The sequence below is a fragment of the Haliotis rufescens genome, unplaced genomic scaffold (genome assembly GCF_023055435.1).
Source record: "Haliotis rufescens isolate VD_foot unplaced genomic scaffold, xgHalRufe1.0.p SCAF_8, whole genome shotgun sequence".
Taxonomy (NCBI): domain Eukaryota; kingdom Metazoa; phylum Mollusca; class Gastropoda; order Lepetellida; family Haliotidae; genus Haliotis; species Haliotis rufescens.
Window position 1 is genome coordinate 14,351,952 of NW_025964372.1, and position 16,666 is coordinate 14,368,617.

Sequence of the window (16,666 nt, forward strand, 5' to 3'; positions counted from 1 at the left end):
TCATTAAATTCATTACATAATCTACATTTCATATTTAAATTTTGATGCAAAATCACACATTCATATTATGTCCCACATCCTTGGCTCGTTTTAGAAAACTGTTCACCTCTGAACTCTAGATTTTCTTTAGTCTACATTTGTACTCTGCCCGAAGTTTGCCCTTGATATGGGCATTCTGGAGTTTGTCCATAATCTGCATCCCTAAGTTCGTATAGGCCTGACCTTCCACAAGATGGTCAATAACTCCTCCTCCAAGTAAACTGACTGATCCTCCCTCTTCTACCTTGCAACGTTTCAAATGAAGAATGTTGCATTTGTCGAGTCCAAAGAACATGCCAATATCATTAGAAAAGGACTCGACAAGCAGAATCTGTTGTTTTGAGTGTAGATCCCCCATTAGCAATAAGCTCAAGGTCATCCATGTAAAGGAGGTGAGTAAGGGGTGTTGGGGATCTGTGCTTAGGAGGTCCCGGATGATAACCTTCCTCTTTGCTGAGCAAAGAGCTTAAAGGATTCAGTGACAAACAGAAAAGCAAAGGGTTAAAAGAATCGCCCTGAGATATTCTTCTCCTGATAGAAATGGGTTCCGAAGTCACAACCTGCCCCTGCGAATACATCTCAAGTTGAGTTGACAAGCAATTCATTAAAGACTTGAGTAAAACAAGTAGTCGCTCAGAGAAGTCAATACTTTCCAGTGACCTCAAAATCCATTCATAAGCTTTTCTCTAGTCTATCCAACACATTGAGAGGTTACGGTGGTAAGTTTGAGCCTCTTCAAGGATAATTTTCTGAACTAGTAGTTGATCCTTACATCCCCAACATCCCTTTCTGGCTCCTTTCTGCTCCATGTAAATAATGTCATTGGATGTGCAGTATGCTGACACAATATCTGTAAGACATCCTGTAAATATTTTCTATTGTGTATTCAGACAAGGAATAGAGCAATAGTAATTGGGATCAGTCAAATCACCCTTCTTTATTATTATTATTATTATTATTATTATTATTATTGCTCCTCTGCCCACACCCCTCACACAACTCCCACCTCTCCCTCCTCGAGAAAATACCCGATGTTAAAATAAATGGTGGGTCCCTTGTTTAACGTGGTGTCACCTCAATGTTTAGCCTCGCCAGGCGTTAAGAAACAAGAGACCCAGGAAAGTGATAGTTACCACTTCAGCGAAACTCGAAACGAATGCTGGACTAGTGCAGTCATAATCGATACGAAGGCGAGATTCGAATCGACCTGTCTGTCAAAAAACACAATTCTGCATAACGAGTTATGTGACTTCAGGATGAATATTTTAAGCAGGGTAATTCAAGCCACGATTTCTATCAACTCATTCCCTCGGTACATTCATTTCGTTCATACAATGTAAGTGTTAACAAAGAGGTTCCGCCTACCCGACCTCATTTCCATGTGGATCATGTTACCGGATAAACAATACCGAGCAGGAAAATAAGACGTCGACGCATCTGGGCACGTCCATGTGAACGGCCCGTGACCTAAATTGTGAGGTTATTTCAGAATATCATTTAAAGTCACTTCTCACGTGTGCGCTTTGTCACAATATGGCCTCTCTCTCCATAGTTCTGGTTATTTCAGTTTAAGACGTTTGTCATAATAACTCACCCCTTTCCTGTGCGCATGTAACGCCTAAGCCAATCAGAGTTGCCTTCACAACGAACCGACATCACGTGAAGGAGCCTCCTTCTGTAGATATATGCGACAGGCTGCCATCAATACACACAGAGCATTGTCCCCCATTTAGCCGCAACGTGAACACGGTGAGTGGTCTTTGGTGATATTACATGGCTTGGTGTAAGAGTGCTCATCATTGTTATAATGATGGTTGAGAAGATATGTCACCAGCCACCTGTGCGTGTGCGACCCTTTTGACCGGGAGGTTAGGCTCGGTGACTTGCATGGTTGATTGCATGTCATCGGATTCCAAAGACGTAGATCGATGCTGAAGACACTACATTGTCTGGTCCAGACTCGACCACTGTTATTCGGCTGAAACATTGTTGAGTATGGCGTTAAACAACCAGCCCCTCAAACTCACTGATAGCTCCTCACAAACACACGTGAACTAAAAGCAGGAGAGGAGATCACTCGAAAAATGTTTTGTTTGTGTATTTCACCTGACACACAAGACTTTGTGAATAACCTTTTAAAAAGACATTTAAAGATTAGGCGTTCATTTCAATCCTCTTTGGTAACATTGATAATGATCAATCCATGCAATCGGAAATATCATTTTGAACAGTATGTGTAAAGCGTGTTGCATTTTGCACTTGTAAACCGATAGTATATAGACCGTGACAAAAGCTACTGAATGCCTACCTGTTGTAGTGACATAAATAAATGTACATTGTATACCCGACATAACGCGTTACAAACAGAGCATTAACGTGCTGCACATAGCAACCACTGATGGTTTTTCGCTCATGGTCAAATTACACCTGACTGACTGGATAAACCTGTTCTAACAGCCCACTGGGATTCGTCCTTGACAAATACACTTGTTACAATAGCGTATTTCCGCGTGTGTCGATACGTTTTAAAATGCCCTCGTAGTAATAGAAACGGTATGTAATGGGTCCTCGTTTACGTATCTTAATTTATTGTGTGCCACAGGGTAATCGTACTTCTATTAAATACTGTTTGTTTGAATTGACAACTGGCATTCTCAGACACTCCTGTGATAACGAGAACATCATAGGAAGGAGTAGACATTGGACTACAAATATCGATCCGCGATGAATGTTTACATAATACTTGGTATTAATCAATGGCAGGTGCATGTGTTATGGCTCGATAAACACCGCTCTTTGGGGGAGCGTATCCAAAGCAAATAACAGCGGAGGGATACATTTTACAGGTTATGTTTTATCCGCGTTGCATACATAAAGTACATGGCAGGGCACTTTCAGCTCATGTGATAATCAGTCCCCCTTTCAACATCACGCCGATAATAACACTATATACAGTTATTATATTAACTTGCGGCCGAGGTAGCCTAGTGGTTAAAGCGTTAGCTCGTCACTTCGAAGACCCGGGTTCGATTCCCAACATTGGTACATTGCGTGAAACACATCTCTAGTGTCTCTCGCCGTGATATTGCTGGAATATTGCGAAAAGCGGCCTCAAATTATATTCTCACTATTATATATATTAAGTGTGTATTGTATTGTTCTTTACATCTGGTTAAAGCTGCGTATCTCGAATCTGTTGATGATGTCGGTGTTGTTGGTGCAGGCACGTACACGTAGGCCATACTCCGAGGTAGAGCTGGTAGAGTAGCAACCTTAGAAACTAAAGTTTCTTGGCTAGTCCGGAGGACTAGAATATGTCTTATTTCACTAGTCCTCACAGTTTGTAGTACGGCGTGAAGAAGGCAAAACTGTTTACTTTGCTTACAGTTTCCGTCAGTTTTTTCATTTCCAATTTGTGGCAAACTTGAAGCATTGAGAACTGGTTCATAATTCATCCCCAAAGGCTACATGTGCTTGTCAATGAATTGTGTTTGTTGTTTAACGCCGCACTCAGCAATATTGAAGCTATCTGACGGCGGTCTCTAAATAGTCGGACCAGACAATTCAGTGAGTGACATCATGAGCATCGATCCACGCAGTTGGGATCGATAACATGCATCAACCAAGACAGCGAGCCTGGCCACCCGATCCCTTTAGTCGCCTCTTACGACAAGCATAGTCGCCTTTTACCGAAAGCATGGGTTGCTGAAGACCTATTCTACCCCGGATCTTCAGGGGTCAATGAGGACTACCATCATGGGATATTTACTCTCACAATTTAGTAGTCTCGAGCTTGCGGACAAGCGTGAATTTCGAAGGCTGGAGTTGGCGTGAATGAGAGCGAGGGAGTGGGTGTCTGAGTGAGTGAGTGAGTGAATGAGTGAGTGGGTGGCAGCAAAGCTTGTCCGCAACGACGTTTGTGCGTGACAACGATGTGTGACAGGAATGTGTGATGGATATATGTGACAGCAATGTTTCACTGCAATATTTAACAGAAATATTGACAGGTTTTCAGACACAAATGTTTGACAGCTATGTATGACAGAAATGTGTTTGTTGACATTATTGAACTGGACATGTCTTCACTTCAGACTACAACGTGGCTGCTGCAGCAAAGAAGATCCTGGAAAAAATCATCTTCCTGTTGTGATACTACATTATAATAAACGATTTACAAGTCAGGAGGATGGGAAAACTTCCACTGTTACTTCTTTTCCCCCTCTTCATCTCTGTGCGTAAGTTATGACAATAAAACATCATGGACATATTGCATTGGCCTCAAGAAATAATACACCCTTTGCCTTTGAACTGGGGTTATCGTAAATGAATTACAAATTAAAATTACCAATTACTTTTCATGCCATCTCTATGTTATTGGCTCAAACTTAATATGGGATTCGGGTAATTATAATACTGTATTCCGATTTCGTTGCCATGGTTTCTGGAGGTGTTAACTTATATAAAGGAATTGACCAATATATACTCTCTTATTTACTCATGTTTTGTATGTCTGCGGTAACAACCACATTCAAATGAAATGATAAACAAATCTCTAATCACCCGTAATGGAGAATAAGTTTGGACAATTAGTTATAACCATACTGTCCTGGGTCTATTTGGACAATACTCCTTGAAATGTATGGGTATTGGCTAAGTTTTTGCTTACTAATTGAAAATATATTTTTTTGTGACATCGGACCTGATGGTTCCACTTGAGATCAGTAAATCAACACTTTAAACATTTTCTTGGAAAAACAAAGCTGTGTAATTTATAGAATAGACTATGTACATTTTGGAATGACAGATTATGTTTCTTATCAAAAAGGGGGCACGGGTGGCCCAGTCGTCTTAGGCGCCGCGATTCGCTGTGCAGATTTGCGTCCCTTTGGCACGCCAGAAACCTATGATTGTGGGTTCGAATCCGGGTTCGCCCCGATTATGTTTCTAGATTGGTCAGAACCATACCCGTGCTCGTGGGTTTCACCGAAGTGGTAAACGTCTTAGACCTGCACTTCGGGCATTCCTCCCACATTAAGCTGAAACGCCGTGATATAACTGCAATACTGTTAAAAGCGGCGTTAAACCCAACTCACTCACTCTTATGAAATAATGTTGCGAGACAATATTAATTCGCTCCGTGAATATTCCGTGTGTCTTCGTATATCACAGGATATTCTCTAAATATTTCAATACAATATTCGCTAAATAATAATAATATACATATAATGTATCATTCCAGCTCCCCTCGCAGCTAAATCCTTCTTAGAAGCGTACGGTGACCTAAGGGAAAGCTTAGTCGAGCCGACAAAATACAATTTCAAAGTGAGACCTGCAAATGAGACAGTCATCAACATTACTCTCGATTTAACAACCCTGAACAACCTGGTATGTGCTGTTATAACATTGTGAGCTTGCTGTTTATGGTATTATTGTGTGTGTGTGTGTGTGTGTGTGTGTGTTGATGTGTGTGTGTGTTGATGTGTGTGTGTTGATGTGTGTGTGTGTGTGTGTGTGTGTGTGTGTTGATGTGTGTGTGTGTGTTGGTGTGTGTGTGTGTGTGTGTGTGTGTGTGTGTGTGTGTGTGTGTGTGTGTGTGTCTGTGTGTGTGTGTGTGTGTGTGTGTGTGTGTGTGTGTGTGTGTGTGTGTGTGTGTGTGTGTGGTGATAAGACGGCAAAGCGGGAGAAAGTGGAAACTGGAAAGGCGTAGGAAACTTTGAAACTTTGTATAAAGGGTGAAGTATAGTGCAAAGGAAAACAGTGAGGGTAACAATATTTTTGAAAGTTCCATTAATCTGACCTTTCTGAGCACAACACTTTAATACGTTAATCCATTCTGATAAAATGTTTGGTACATTTTTGTGGAGAATCGATATATTACCTACCTTACTCCATATTGTCTTACAATTAATAGCAAACCAGGTGTCCAGAAAGTTGATTTTATTTTCCTATGTTTGAAGGACATAGGATCCCAGACTTTGACTTCAACATTTCTGCTGTATATGGTGAGTGCAGATATTCCAAACACATTACGATCATAAACAGAGAAGCAACACTGGATAATTATACCAGCTACACATCGTACCGAGAGACATGTTAACACCAATACCGAACATGCCGTGCCTAAAAATAGAAGACGGGAAAACAACTGGATCGTGAAAATGCAAATAAACGAGACATGCTTTCATCCATTTGGACACCCGGTGTCTAAGACGTCAGGGTGTGAACAAGGGTCTTTAGGGTACACTTAGACTAGACATGCTAACACATCCCCAGAAACCGATGTTTATTTTGAAAACCTGGACAATCTGGTGAAACACATTTTGTATCAACTCGGCATATTATTCAGGAATAACACGTCTTGTAGTATATGCCTGCATTATAGACTAAACTTCACTAATTGTAAAGTATATATGAGTGTTCCTATTTGAAGCAAAATGTTGACATGCGGGATGTGAACAGTAGGACAAACGACTATCAGTGATGCCAATAATAATCATCCTATTAATATAATATCCCGATTATTCCTATTCATAACTGTTTATCCCGCGTAAATTGGACAGGATCACTTTCATTTTAAACCTGCTTTAGCTTGATGATATTCTTTCAAACGTTAAGTAAGTAATTAACATAAGTCACTCATCTTAAAGAAATGGTTTAACGGATATTTTGAAAATAGATAAGTTATGTCATACGCACTATCTAGTTTCTCCTTTCGCGTTGTGTGAGATTAAATATTACTTAGACCACGTTCTCTTTATTCTAGTCATGGATCGATGAACGGCTTACCTGGCCATCAACAACTGGCATCGACTACCTGATATATAGCATCAAAGAGATATGGACACCAAATCTAGTTATTACAAATTAGTAAGTACATGTACCTATACTGTTCCACAATCAAAACATAATGCTGAGCTATTTACTGAACAGTTTGCTGCACAAGTACCTCCACATGTATACGTACACACTGTGCTCTTTCGAATTTGATGGCATGCCATACTACAAATTGTGTATTGCAATAGCTAGTAAAAAATTGTTGAATGCAAAATAGCATACAAGATGTAGACTTTGGAGATTTTGAATGCATAAAAGTGACCAAAGTCAATGTTTATTTAACTCCCTGAGCCCTCAATGTTTACACACGAGGCTTACTGAACAAAATGTATTCAATGATGAGTGAAAGGGTCATCAATTTAATCTTAAAAGGTTAGGCATTGTATTTCATGGTAGGTATTAACATAGTTTTATTTCTCTTATTAACAAATACATGTTAGAGGAAAAAGGATGTTAATTTCAACAGAGGGTTTTGCCACATACTGTTTCATATCAGTTCTTGTTCTTCATACAAAGTCAATATCATAAGAAACTATGTCATCAATAAAATTTCAGATCGAAAAATTATGACATTAATACATTAATTGAACAACAACTTTGATCACCTCTGAAGATGAAACTCCAACAGTATGCCTCGTGTATATCACACATTGTGAAATGCGTGTTTTCATCTAGTGTATTACCTCTTTTTAGTGTGAATGACTTTGGACTGATTGGGATCTATGAAGACGGACCCGTTCCTCTCAGGGTGTCCATTGAGGGCCGAGTGGTGTGGACTCTCCGCGTAGCCACGACAACGACATGCCAGGCCGACATTACGTATTATCCGTACGACACTCAGGCGTGTGACGTACACGTCATGGAGTGGGCGCATCCCATGAGTGAGGTGGATCTTCTGCCGGAGGGAATTGTAAGCAGTTCGTTCCAGAGTGATGGTGAATGGGACTTACTGGACAAGACACTACAAAGTGGAGGAGAAGTTGGTGCACATAATTTGACCTATGAAAAAATCAAATATACATTCTTCTTCCAGAGGCACTTTCAGTGGTATATTCCGTTGATGATGATACCATTGGGTGTTCTGTCCCTACTGATGCCAGGCGTATTCCTTGTGCCTGTGGAGACTGGAGAGAAAATGTCCTACGCTCTAACAGTGATGCTGTCATTTACAGTGATCAGTTCTTTTCTCTTTGAAACACTACCAACCGTTTCAATCAACTACTCCTTATTAGGTAAGTATAACGGTCCTACTCTCTAACAGTAATGCTGTCAGTGATCAGTTCTTTTCTCTATGATACACTACAAACCGTTTCAATCTATTACTCCTTAGTATGTTAGTATAAAAGTCCTAGTTCAAGAAGAAATTAGTTGCTTGAGTTGAGGAATTAATAAATTATATGGTATTATATACCTACTATGACAGACACAAAATCACGTGGCGTCTGTGTCGCTGGCGTAGTCTCAAGGTTAGAATGGAAAACGTGACAACAAACAGAAATACGTTTATTTTGAGATTGATTACGGTCATATACCTAGGTCATGTAAGTATACTCAACAACAACAGTTCCTGAGGCACGATAAAACTCAGGACCCTGTTCAAAGTACATGTAGACGCACACATCTGAAACAATTCATATTTTCGAACAGACAATGGAGCAGTAAAACAGGTTTACACATTTAATGACACATGTCTAGCAGAGAATTGACGTCATGACAAGAGATGATGTAAGAACAGAATTGTCAGTTTAAACATTAGTAGCGTGTAGCGTGTCCTTCTCGCTTTTATGCATGAAATGCATCTCCTTTCGCATTATTTTTTTCTTGGAGAAAAGGGTCCAGCTCTTCGTATAACGTGTGTCATTAAACGCACAACTTGTGTATCCTTAGATCGTTTAACTGGGATCGTTTATGTACCCATTTCCAATCGGTTGCATACTAGAAGAAAACGTTCTGGTGTTCAAACCGCATACGAAAATATATAAAAACATGTAGCACAACCGCAACCTCTGTAGAAAAGCTTGATCATCTTATGTCAAAGAGTGTCCTTGCAGCAAGACCAGGATATAAAAACACGTGTGTTGTAAGGATTCGGTATGCATTGTTTCTGCTTTTCTTGGCTACTGCAACACGGGAACAAACGTCTAATGTCAATGGATATTTGAAGTTTGGAGATGCCACGCCTATCTGAATATGACCGCTTGCGAGCCATTGGTATGCGTCAGTCAGGAACGTCACAGTGCGAGGTTACTAGGCGACAGAACGTGCACAGAAACACCGTGTGGTGGCTGCTTGCCAAATTTGTCAAATCAACAAATAACCAATCTTGTTTTATTTCTGATTAAGAAATATAACATCGAAACGTTGTATAGAGAACGTCTAATTATCTGTTCTTTTCATATTGTTCATGTCTTGAACGAAGATAAGAGGAAATATATATTATATTAAATATTATTTTTTTGTAGTACGGTGTCAGTATCAATATTTGTGTGGGAACAGTTCGGTTGTACATGAACAAAATAATGTGAAATATATTGTGAGCCACATACTATAGTAAAACTCAAACAACTGAAAGTTTCTACATACACTTTGGCATGGAAACCATCACTGAAATGTTCCAAGAGTTAACCTGTGTCACCCCGTTTCCATCTGTTCCCCAGAGAGTTGGAAACCCGCATTTTGTTGTGATGACAAAAGACTTAGTTTCACTTCCCGGATGCATGAAACACAATAAGAAAAAATACTTTATATGTTTTTCAGGTGTATACATTTCTTCAACGATGACGTGCGGTGCACTAATGATTGTGTGTTCCTTGGTGGTGCTCTATACTAACCACCCTGCTGATGACAGTGACCGCATGAGAACAGTGAAGGCGTTCGATACTTGTGCTTTTGTTTTCTTCTTCAGCCTAATGGTACTTATGATGATCTGTTTTCTGTGTATTTTGAATTATCCTATTGGTGATAAGAGCATTAGTGACATTGGAATAATGCTTGGCATTCCCATTGTAGCTAGCGTTATCATATGTTCAATCGTTACCATAATTGCCTGTCGAAGGAGTCCCCATATCAGGGATACAGATCAACGGGGAGGAACGTGAAAAAAGGGACGTGAACTTACTTTTTGCTTCACAATAGTAAAATTTGTAGCATCTGTAAATAGACATTGTATGATCCTTGATACCACGGAGGGTGGCACAACATGTGACCGTTTCGAGAATATAGAGGGCCTCATTATTATAATTTGAACTAATATACATATGTACATACTAGTACAAGGTATAAATGAATTTTGATAAGTGTTCGTACAAGAATATGAACTTCGAATTATCTCGGAATAATGCGCAACACATAGGGCTGAAAATTTTATAATTGTTCTGGAACTATCTCACGGTAATTCAAAACAGGGAACAAGATTTCGTCAAATGAATCATTGAGCCAGGAATGCAACGATTTAAATGCTGACAAAATGAATAAACATATCTGGAACAGAGTAGACTGTTCATGCGGACAATTATATGCTACGTCTATTGCCAATGAAGTTTATCACCCCATGTTATAGCATTTGTTTCATATAAAAGATAGAAACCAAATAAATGGGACAATTAGTTGTTATGAATTAGCTTTACCTCTGTGACATATCACACAACTAAATGTGAATTTGTTTATCAAATAATCAATTACAGTAATTAACCTAGTGTCCTTATTTATACACAATTTAATTACGTATTGGGTACAATTTATAATACACATATACACATATAAGTGTGAAAGTAGTGACTAACTTTATGATCAAGGGTATAAATAATCAATTGTATCTATTAATCCTAATAGTATAACCATAAACCCTGTGTATATACTGAGCATATTTAGATACATCCGGATCTACAACCGCAGCCATATAATCAATCAAGGAAAGTATATTAGATTGAATTACAAATGTGTTATCACTTAAACAAAATTTTCCGTTATCCACGTAAGCCTAAACCTGGGAGAAATTAAGTTCTGTTCTATTCTGAAGACGCCGTCATGATTAGTTGGCGCCAGTCTAGACTGTCCAATCAATAGAGGTTATCACGCGAGTGTGTTTGGGGATGGTAAATATCCTGCATTAGGAATAAACATTGTATTTAGCGAGCCTTGGCGAGCTAAATACATAGTGTTTATTCCTAATACAGGATATTTACCATCCCCAAACACACAAGCGTGATAACCTCTTTATCATATCATGTCATTCTTTAATTCTGTGCTTTAAAATCGCTTTCCCTCTGTCACAAACATTACCGAAACATTGCGAGTTTTCCTGGAATGCGCGCATTAATATTTATTACGTCACAGGGTAAGTGATTAGTCAGCCGGACAGTGACAGTAGCCAATATAGTTCCAACTGAAATCTGTTTCTTATACAGTGGCGAAGCAACTTATAGGCAAAACAACAGTTGTTTTTAATTGCCTTTCGCGGCAATCCATCGGTCTGTCCGCTAGAGTAACTGCCCTTTGTCAAAGGGAAGCTACTCTAACTCTAGTCTATGAGACGTCACGGCCACGGTCAGACGTTGTTGACAGTCGGTCTGTCCTTTCATAACGTTAAGTGTAGTCAGATGTACACACAGCGACAAAACGAAACAAGGTAACAGTTCAAACGTATTTCGGCCGAATCCAACCATTTTGATTTGTGGAGAAGGTTTCAAGCCACAGAGGTCTACAAGCACAGATATGGCTACTGATCCCGCTTGGCTAGGCCTCGTGCCCTCGCAAAATTGTTTCGAAATTTATATCTCGAAAGTTGCCAAAACTTATAAAATGCCTTAGCCTACGTCACAGTTAGACACTGATTTTCAGTATATTAGACTGTTTGTTTGATAATGATAGCAATTATCCCTGTAGTTTATCCAGATTCACGATGGTTAATTCTGACTCGATCGCCGAATGACGAGGGCGACGCCATGCTTGTTTATAAACAGTGAAAGTAGTCCTACTTGACCTTTGATATTTGCATCTCTATCCGCATATGACCCCAACGGATATCGTTTTTATCCGTTGGCTTTATCCTGCCGAGAAACCTACCCATTATATGATAAACGTGAATATACAAACCGTGATGTTACTTGACCACTTGATGACACCTGTCAAACTCAAAGTGCCCCTGGTCTTCCACCCACCATGTGTACTACTTTAGCGTACTTGATTGTTTAATTTGTTGTTTTTGTTAACGATCGTTTCCATTTTCAACGTGGTAACCTTATAAGTGACTAACTTTTTTATCATGATGAAATGGAACATATTAAAATAATCAGAGGGACCAGAGACCATATATCGGTATATCGTCTCTGGAGGGAATGACGATCGCATTTTTCGCATAAATGTCATGCTCGCATTAATTTCATGATTTACTGAAGATAGATTTGAACATTTCTGAGCAACGATCATGTTTGGGTAAGGGAAGTAATCTTGTCTCCGCTTGCAATTTGGATTCAGTTCCGAGATCGCAGCTTGACTGTTCGGTACGGCCGAAAGGCGGCATCCATGTTGTTCACGCTCCGCTGATCACGGGGCCACATTTGTCTGTATTCTGCTTATGAGCCGGGATGCGCATGAAACACGGGTGTCAAGACGAATATATTTACCAATTATACGTACGGTCAATTAGCCAGTCCAAGAGACAATACCCTGGTTCTACCACCTTTAGGCGTAATTACGTCGCATGCCCCTGGTTCACGGTTCGTCTGATCTCCCGTCATAAAACCGCGATGTTTATTTACCTGGAGCCTCCGACAGCGCCGACTTCCTGTGTACATGTACGTACATGGCAATAAATGGTTTGACAGTTGTTTGACGGAATCAATCAATAATTATTGACACAGTGATGTAATTAAAATTTGTCACTATTCACAACTCCTATTTTGCTTTTTCTATTGTTCAGCTGTATTTTCGACCAGTTTTATATGTATAAAAAATCTTCTCTTGTATTTATAAACCAAACCTAAAAACATTATATAAGAACAATTGTGTTTTTAAACCGTACGCTTTCTATCAAAACAACCATGCAAGTAAGATTTCAGCCGTAATATTACTTTAGTCACTCCACAGATTACACATCTTATATGCTGCAAACGCAGCGAATGTAATGCTACTACGTCACAGCTGCCTCGGTAATTAAAGGCTGGAATGTTTTTGTGAAGGCAGTAAGAGCAGACGAATTCCCCCCTCGCTGTATAAAGGCGGTCGCTAACCATATATGTGTATTTTTACTGTTTTTGGCTTGATTTGATTGTCCTTTGGTGAAAACAAATGTTCAATTGTGAAAGCAAACCCTTTTCCCCTGAACGTTAAAAGACAGCTGACTTTGTTTTTGTCTGAAATATCAACGTTTGGAGTCGTTTATATATTCGGAAATCCATATTATGGTTAATATTTATAATATAATATGGACAATGGTAAAATTCATTATCACAGTTTTAGTGCTATTCACAAATGTATGTAAATCTACTTCGTGATGAATGAAGCATGGCAATAAATGTATGCATCTGATTCTTCATTTGTTCTGTATTCTTTGATGAGAATGCGTTTCGTTAATGTTGATCACTCTCACAGATGTTTTGATAAGAGGATAGGACTTTAACTGGAGAATAGTTATGAAAAATATATATACAAGTATAGGCGGTCTGTGCACATGTGGTGAAACTGATACCTCATTGATTTGATAATCGGGACTTGGAAATCATAGTCCGTCATTAAATTGATTTAATGACCGAATACTTAATCTTGAGACCTATTAGTTGTCTCATAATTAACCAAAACATAAGCCCAAGAAACCAAACTCTAGCTCGCAAACACCCCTCACTCACCCCGATATCCCAAATAATAACTAACTACCTCAATGAACACCAAACTCAAAATCTTAAACAAAACTGCAAAAAATCAAATATCTTCCCCCCTAAACTCAAAATACCCAAAATAGACACAACGCTAGCTAACCAAATAAATAAACAAACCGACCCAAACATAGCTAAAACCACCACACTTGCATACATACACGAAAATTGGCCAAATGGGTGTCACATATACACTGATGGATCTTCAGACCCGATCTCCAACCACACAGGCTTCGGAGTCCATACCACACAACCAGTTATATCCACACAATCTTACCGACTCCCTAACAACCAATCTATATTCACGGCCGAACTTATGGGCATGGCCTCAGTCCTGCATAACCAACAATCTAAAAACAACAATAAAATCCTAATTCTCACCGACTCCCTTAGTGGACTACAAGCCCTCCAAAACAAAAATACCAAAAAACGACCTCAATTAATAAACCAAATACTTAAAAGCTCCAACGACCTAACAAAAGCAGGCAAACAAATAACCTTCTTGTGGATCCCCGCCCACGTAGGAATTTACGGCAACGAAAGCGCCGATATAGCAGCTAAATTATCTCTTAAAATACCAGTAATAAGCCTAAACCTACCCATCTCAAAATCAGAAATTAAAAGTGTAAACAAACAAAAAATAACCAAAAATGGCGTAATCAATATCAAAACTCAAATAGCCAAATCAAAAAAGTGCTCAGAAAACCACTAGCCAAACCTAAAATCCTACACCCCTCTAAAAAAATTGACAGATTAATTACAAAACTCCAAACAGGACACACGAACCTAAATAACCACCTAAAAAAACTTAAAAGACACACCACAGGCAACTGCCCCCACTGCAAACAACCCGAAACCACAGAACACGCACTCATCCACTACCAAACACACAGAACCACACTACAAACCACCCTCAATCTAAATAAGGTTCCTACTCTAGATGAAATACTAAACCCTCAAAATAAACAAGAAAACTTCAAGGCCCTAGGCGTATTCCTAATCAAAACAGACCTAATTAAGCGCATCTAAAAACTAATTAATCTACCAATCCAAAATCCAATAAACATACAAACACCCACCTCACCCGGCTCCCTTAGTTCCCTCCTCCACCCACCTCGGCATTTATTCCAAATTTAAAAATCTCAAAAATTCAATATAAGCAACCCCTAAAAGCCCCCTCTTGGGTTGCAAACACCACTTTCACCCTTTTCGGAATATACTAAATGGTCCGGCCAGGCCCGTGTGCGAAATACGCTGCAGTCGGAAAGCGCACGTTAAATCTTCTATATCAGTCAGTAGTTGTCTCAGCACTACACAATCAGCAATCTAAAAAACAACAAAAAATCCTCATTCTAACCGACTCCCTCAGTGGACTACAAGCCCTCAAAAATAAAAACACTAAAAACCACCCCAAACTAATAAATCAAATACTCAATAGCTCAAACAACTTAACTAGGGCAGGTAAACAAATAGAGTTCATTTGGACCCCCGCCCACGTAGGAATCTTTGGAAATGAAAAGGCAGATAAAGCAGCAAAATTATCCCTTTAACTCCCAGAAATAAGCTTAAACTTACCCAGCTCAAAATCAGAACTCAAAAGTCTCACTAAACAAAAAATCAACAAAAAATGGCAAAATATATACCAAAACTTAAATAGCCAAATCAGGAAAGTACTAAAAAAACACCTAAATAAACAAAAAAAATACTACACCCATCCAAAAAAAATCGACAGAATAATTACTAAACTACAAACAGGCCACACCAAACTAAATAATTAACCGTAAAATAGCTAATCTACACACAACAGGAAACTGCCCACATTGCCAACAACAAGAAACACCAGAACACGTACTCATTCACTGCACACACTACCAAACACACCGAACAACACTACAGACCACCCTAAATCTTAAAACCGGACTTACACTAGAATAAATCCTAAATCCACAAAATAAATTAGAAAAATTCAAAGCCTTAGGTTTATACCTAATTAAAACAGGACTATTTAATCGCATTTAAACCCCAAATAAAATAATAAAACCAAAACTACCTTATCTAACAACCACCCAACACACACAGCTCCCTTAGTTCGTCCCCCACCCACTCTTGGCATTCTTTCCAAATCTCAAAATTTTAAAATTACTATATAAGCAACCCTAAAGCCCCTAATTCATAGTCTTGTTCAAATTACTGATAAAACATATTTTAACTTGTTCCTTCTAACCATATTTCCAAACAATTCCAAACCATTCCAAGTCATTCCAAACATTTCCAGTGTTGGAAATATGTTTGGAAATGTTGCCATTCCAATTTTGGTTTTCTGGAAAGATCGATCTTGAAATATGAATGTCACTTATTTCAACCTATTGGAACTTGCTAAACAATCCTCAAGCAACACAATCGTGTTTATCTGTGGTCACCTCACATCGTATTTATTTTAAGACAACCATCAGATCTCAGCCCTAAGCTTCGTCGCCGAGGTAAACAAGAAAAAGGTGGCCGGAAATAACGGCGCTACACGGGCTTGAACTCGAGCTGTGATTCGAACCGAGTGCGAAAATCTTGAATAAGAACCAAGATGGCGGGTGCCACTCCTTGTATAGGGGGTGTGATTTTTTCTATACGAATATATTATGTTACACACGCTATCATCGAGTTCCTGTGTAAGGATATACACCTTTTCTCAGCAACAAATGACGAGTTATCTTATCGGTATATTTATTTGTTATCGCGAAGTCATCGGGATTGTTCGCATTAGCTAAATTGTCCAGGGAAGATAACAGAAACTGTACTGAGTCTATGAATCTAAGCCCATTACTTTGCTTTGTTCTAGATTTCCCATCCTTGTCCCTATAATGTATAGGTTTAGTCAACGAGAACGATATGTATTTTTCCATATTGTTAGGAATGCACGTTAAACC

General features: G+C 39.1%; 1 protein-coding gene across 2 annotated transcripts; it reads left to right on the top strand.

Annotated features, from left to right (window-relative positions):
* Nucleotides 1-1,536: 1,536 nt before the first annotated feature.
* On the top strand, nt 1,537-10,212 carry LOC124149054 (neuronal acetylcholine receptor subunit beta-4-like). 2 transcript variants are annotated; one of them, XM_046520400.2, is made up of 7 exons: nt 1,537-1,788; nt 4,131-4,274; nt 5,279-5,424; nt 5,997-6,041; nt 6,803-6,906; nt 7,567-8,105; nt 9,631-10,212. In XM_046520400.2, exons 2-7 carry the CDS (start codon nt 4,226-4,228, stop codon nt 9,969-9,971), a joined length of 1,224 nt encoding a protein of 407 aa, XP_046376356.2. In that variant the 5' UTR covers nt 1,537-1,788; nt 4,131-4,225; the 3' UTR covers nt 9,972-10,212. The 2 variants fall into 2 exon arrangements, with proteins under 2 accessions (XP_046376356.2, XP_046376357.2); XM_046520401.2 differs by having other exon boundaries at nt 4,131-4,270.
* Nucleotides 10,213-16,666: the final 6,454 nt, after the last annotated feature.

What these genes read in the sequence shown, in the direction of transcription:
- LOC124149054 (XM_046520400.2), top strand. Translation starts at nt 4,226, where the DNA reads ATGGGAAAACTTCCACTGTTACTTCTTTTCCCCCTCTTCATCTCTGTG. An exon ending in TAACAACCCTGAACAACCTG is followed by an intron (nt 5,425 to 5,996) that starts GTATGTGCTGTT and finishes CTATGTTTGAAG; the next exon opens with GACATAGGATCCCAGACTTT. An exon ending in CAACATTTCTGCTGTATATG is followed by an intron (nt 6,042 to 6,802) that starts GTGAGTGCAGAT and finishes TCTTTATTCTAG; the next exon opens with TCATGGATCGATGAACGGCT.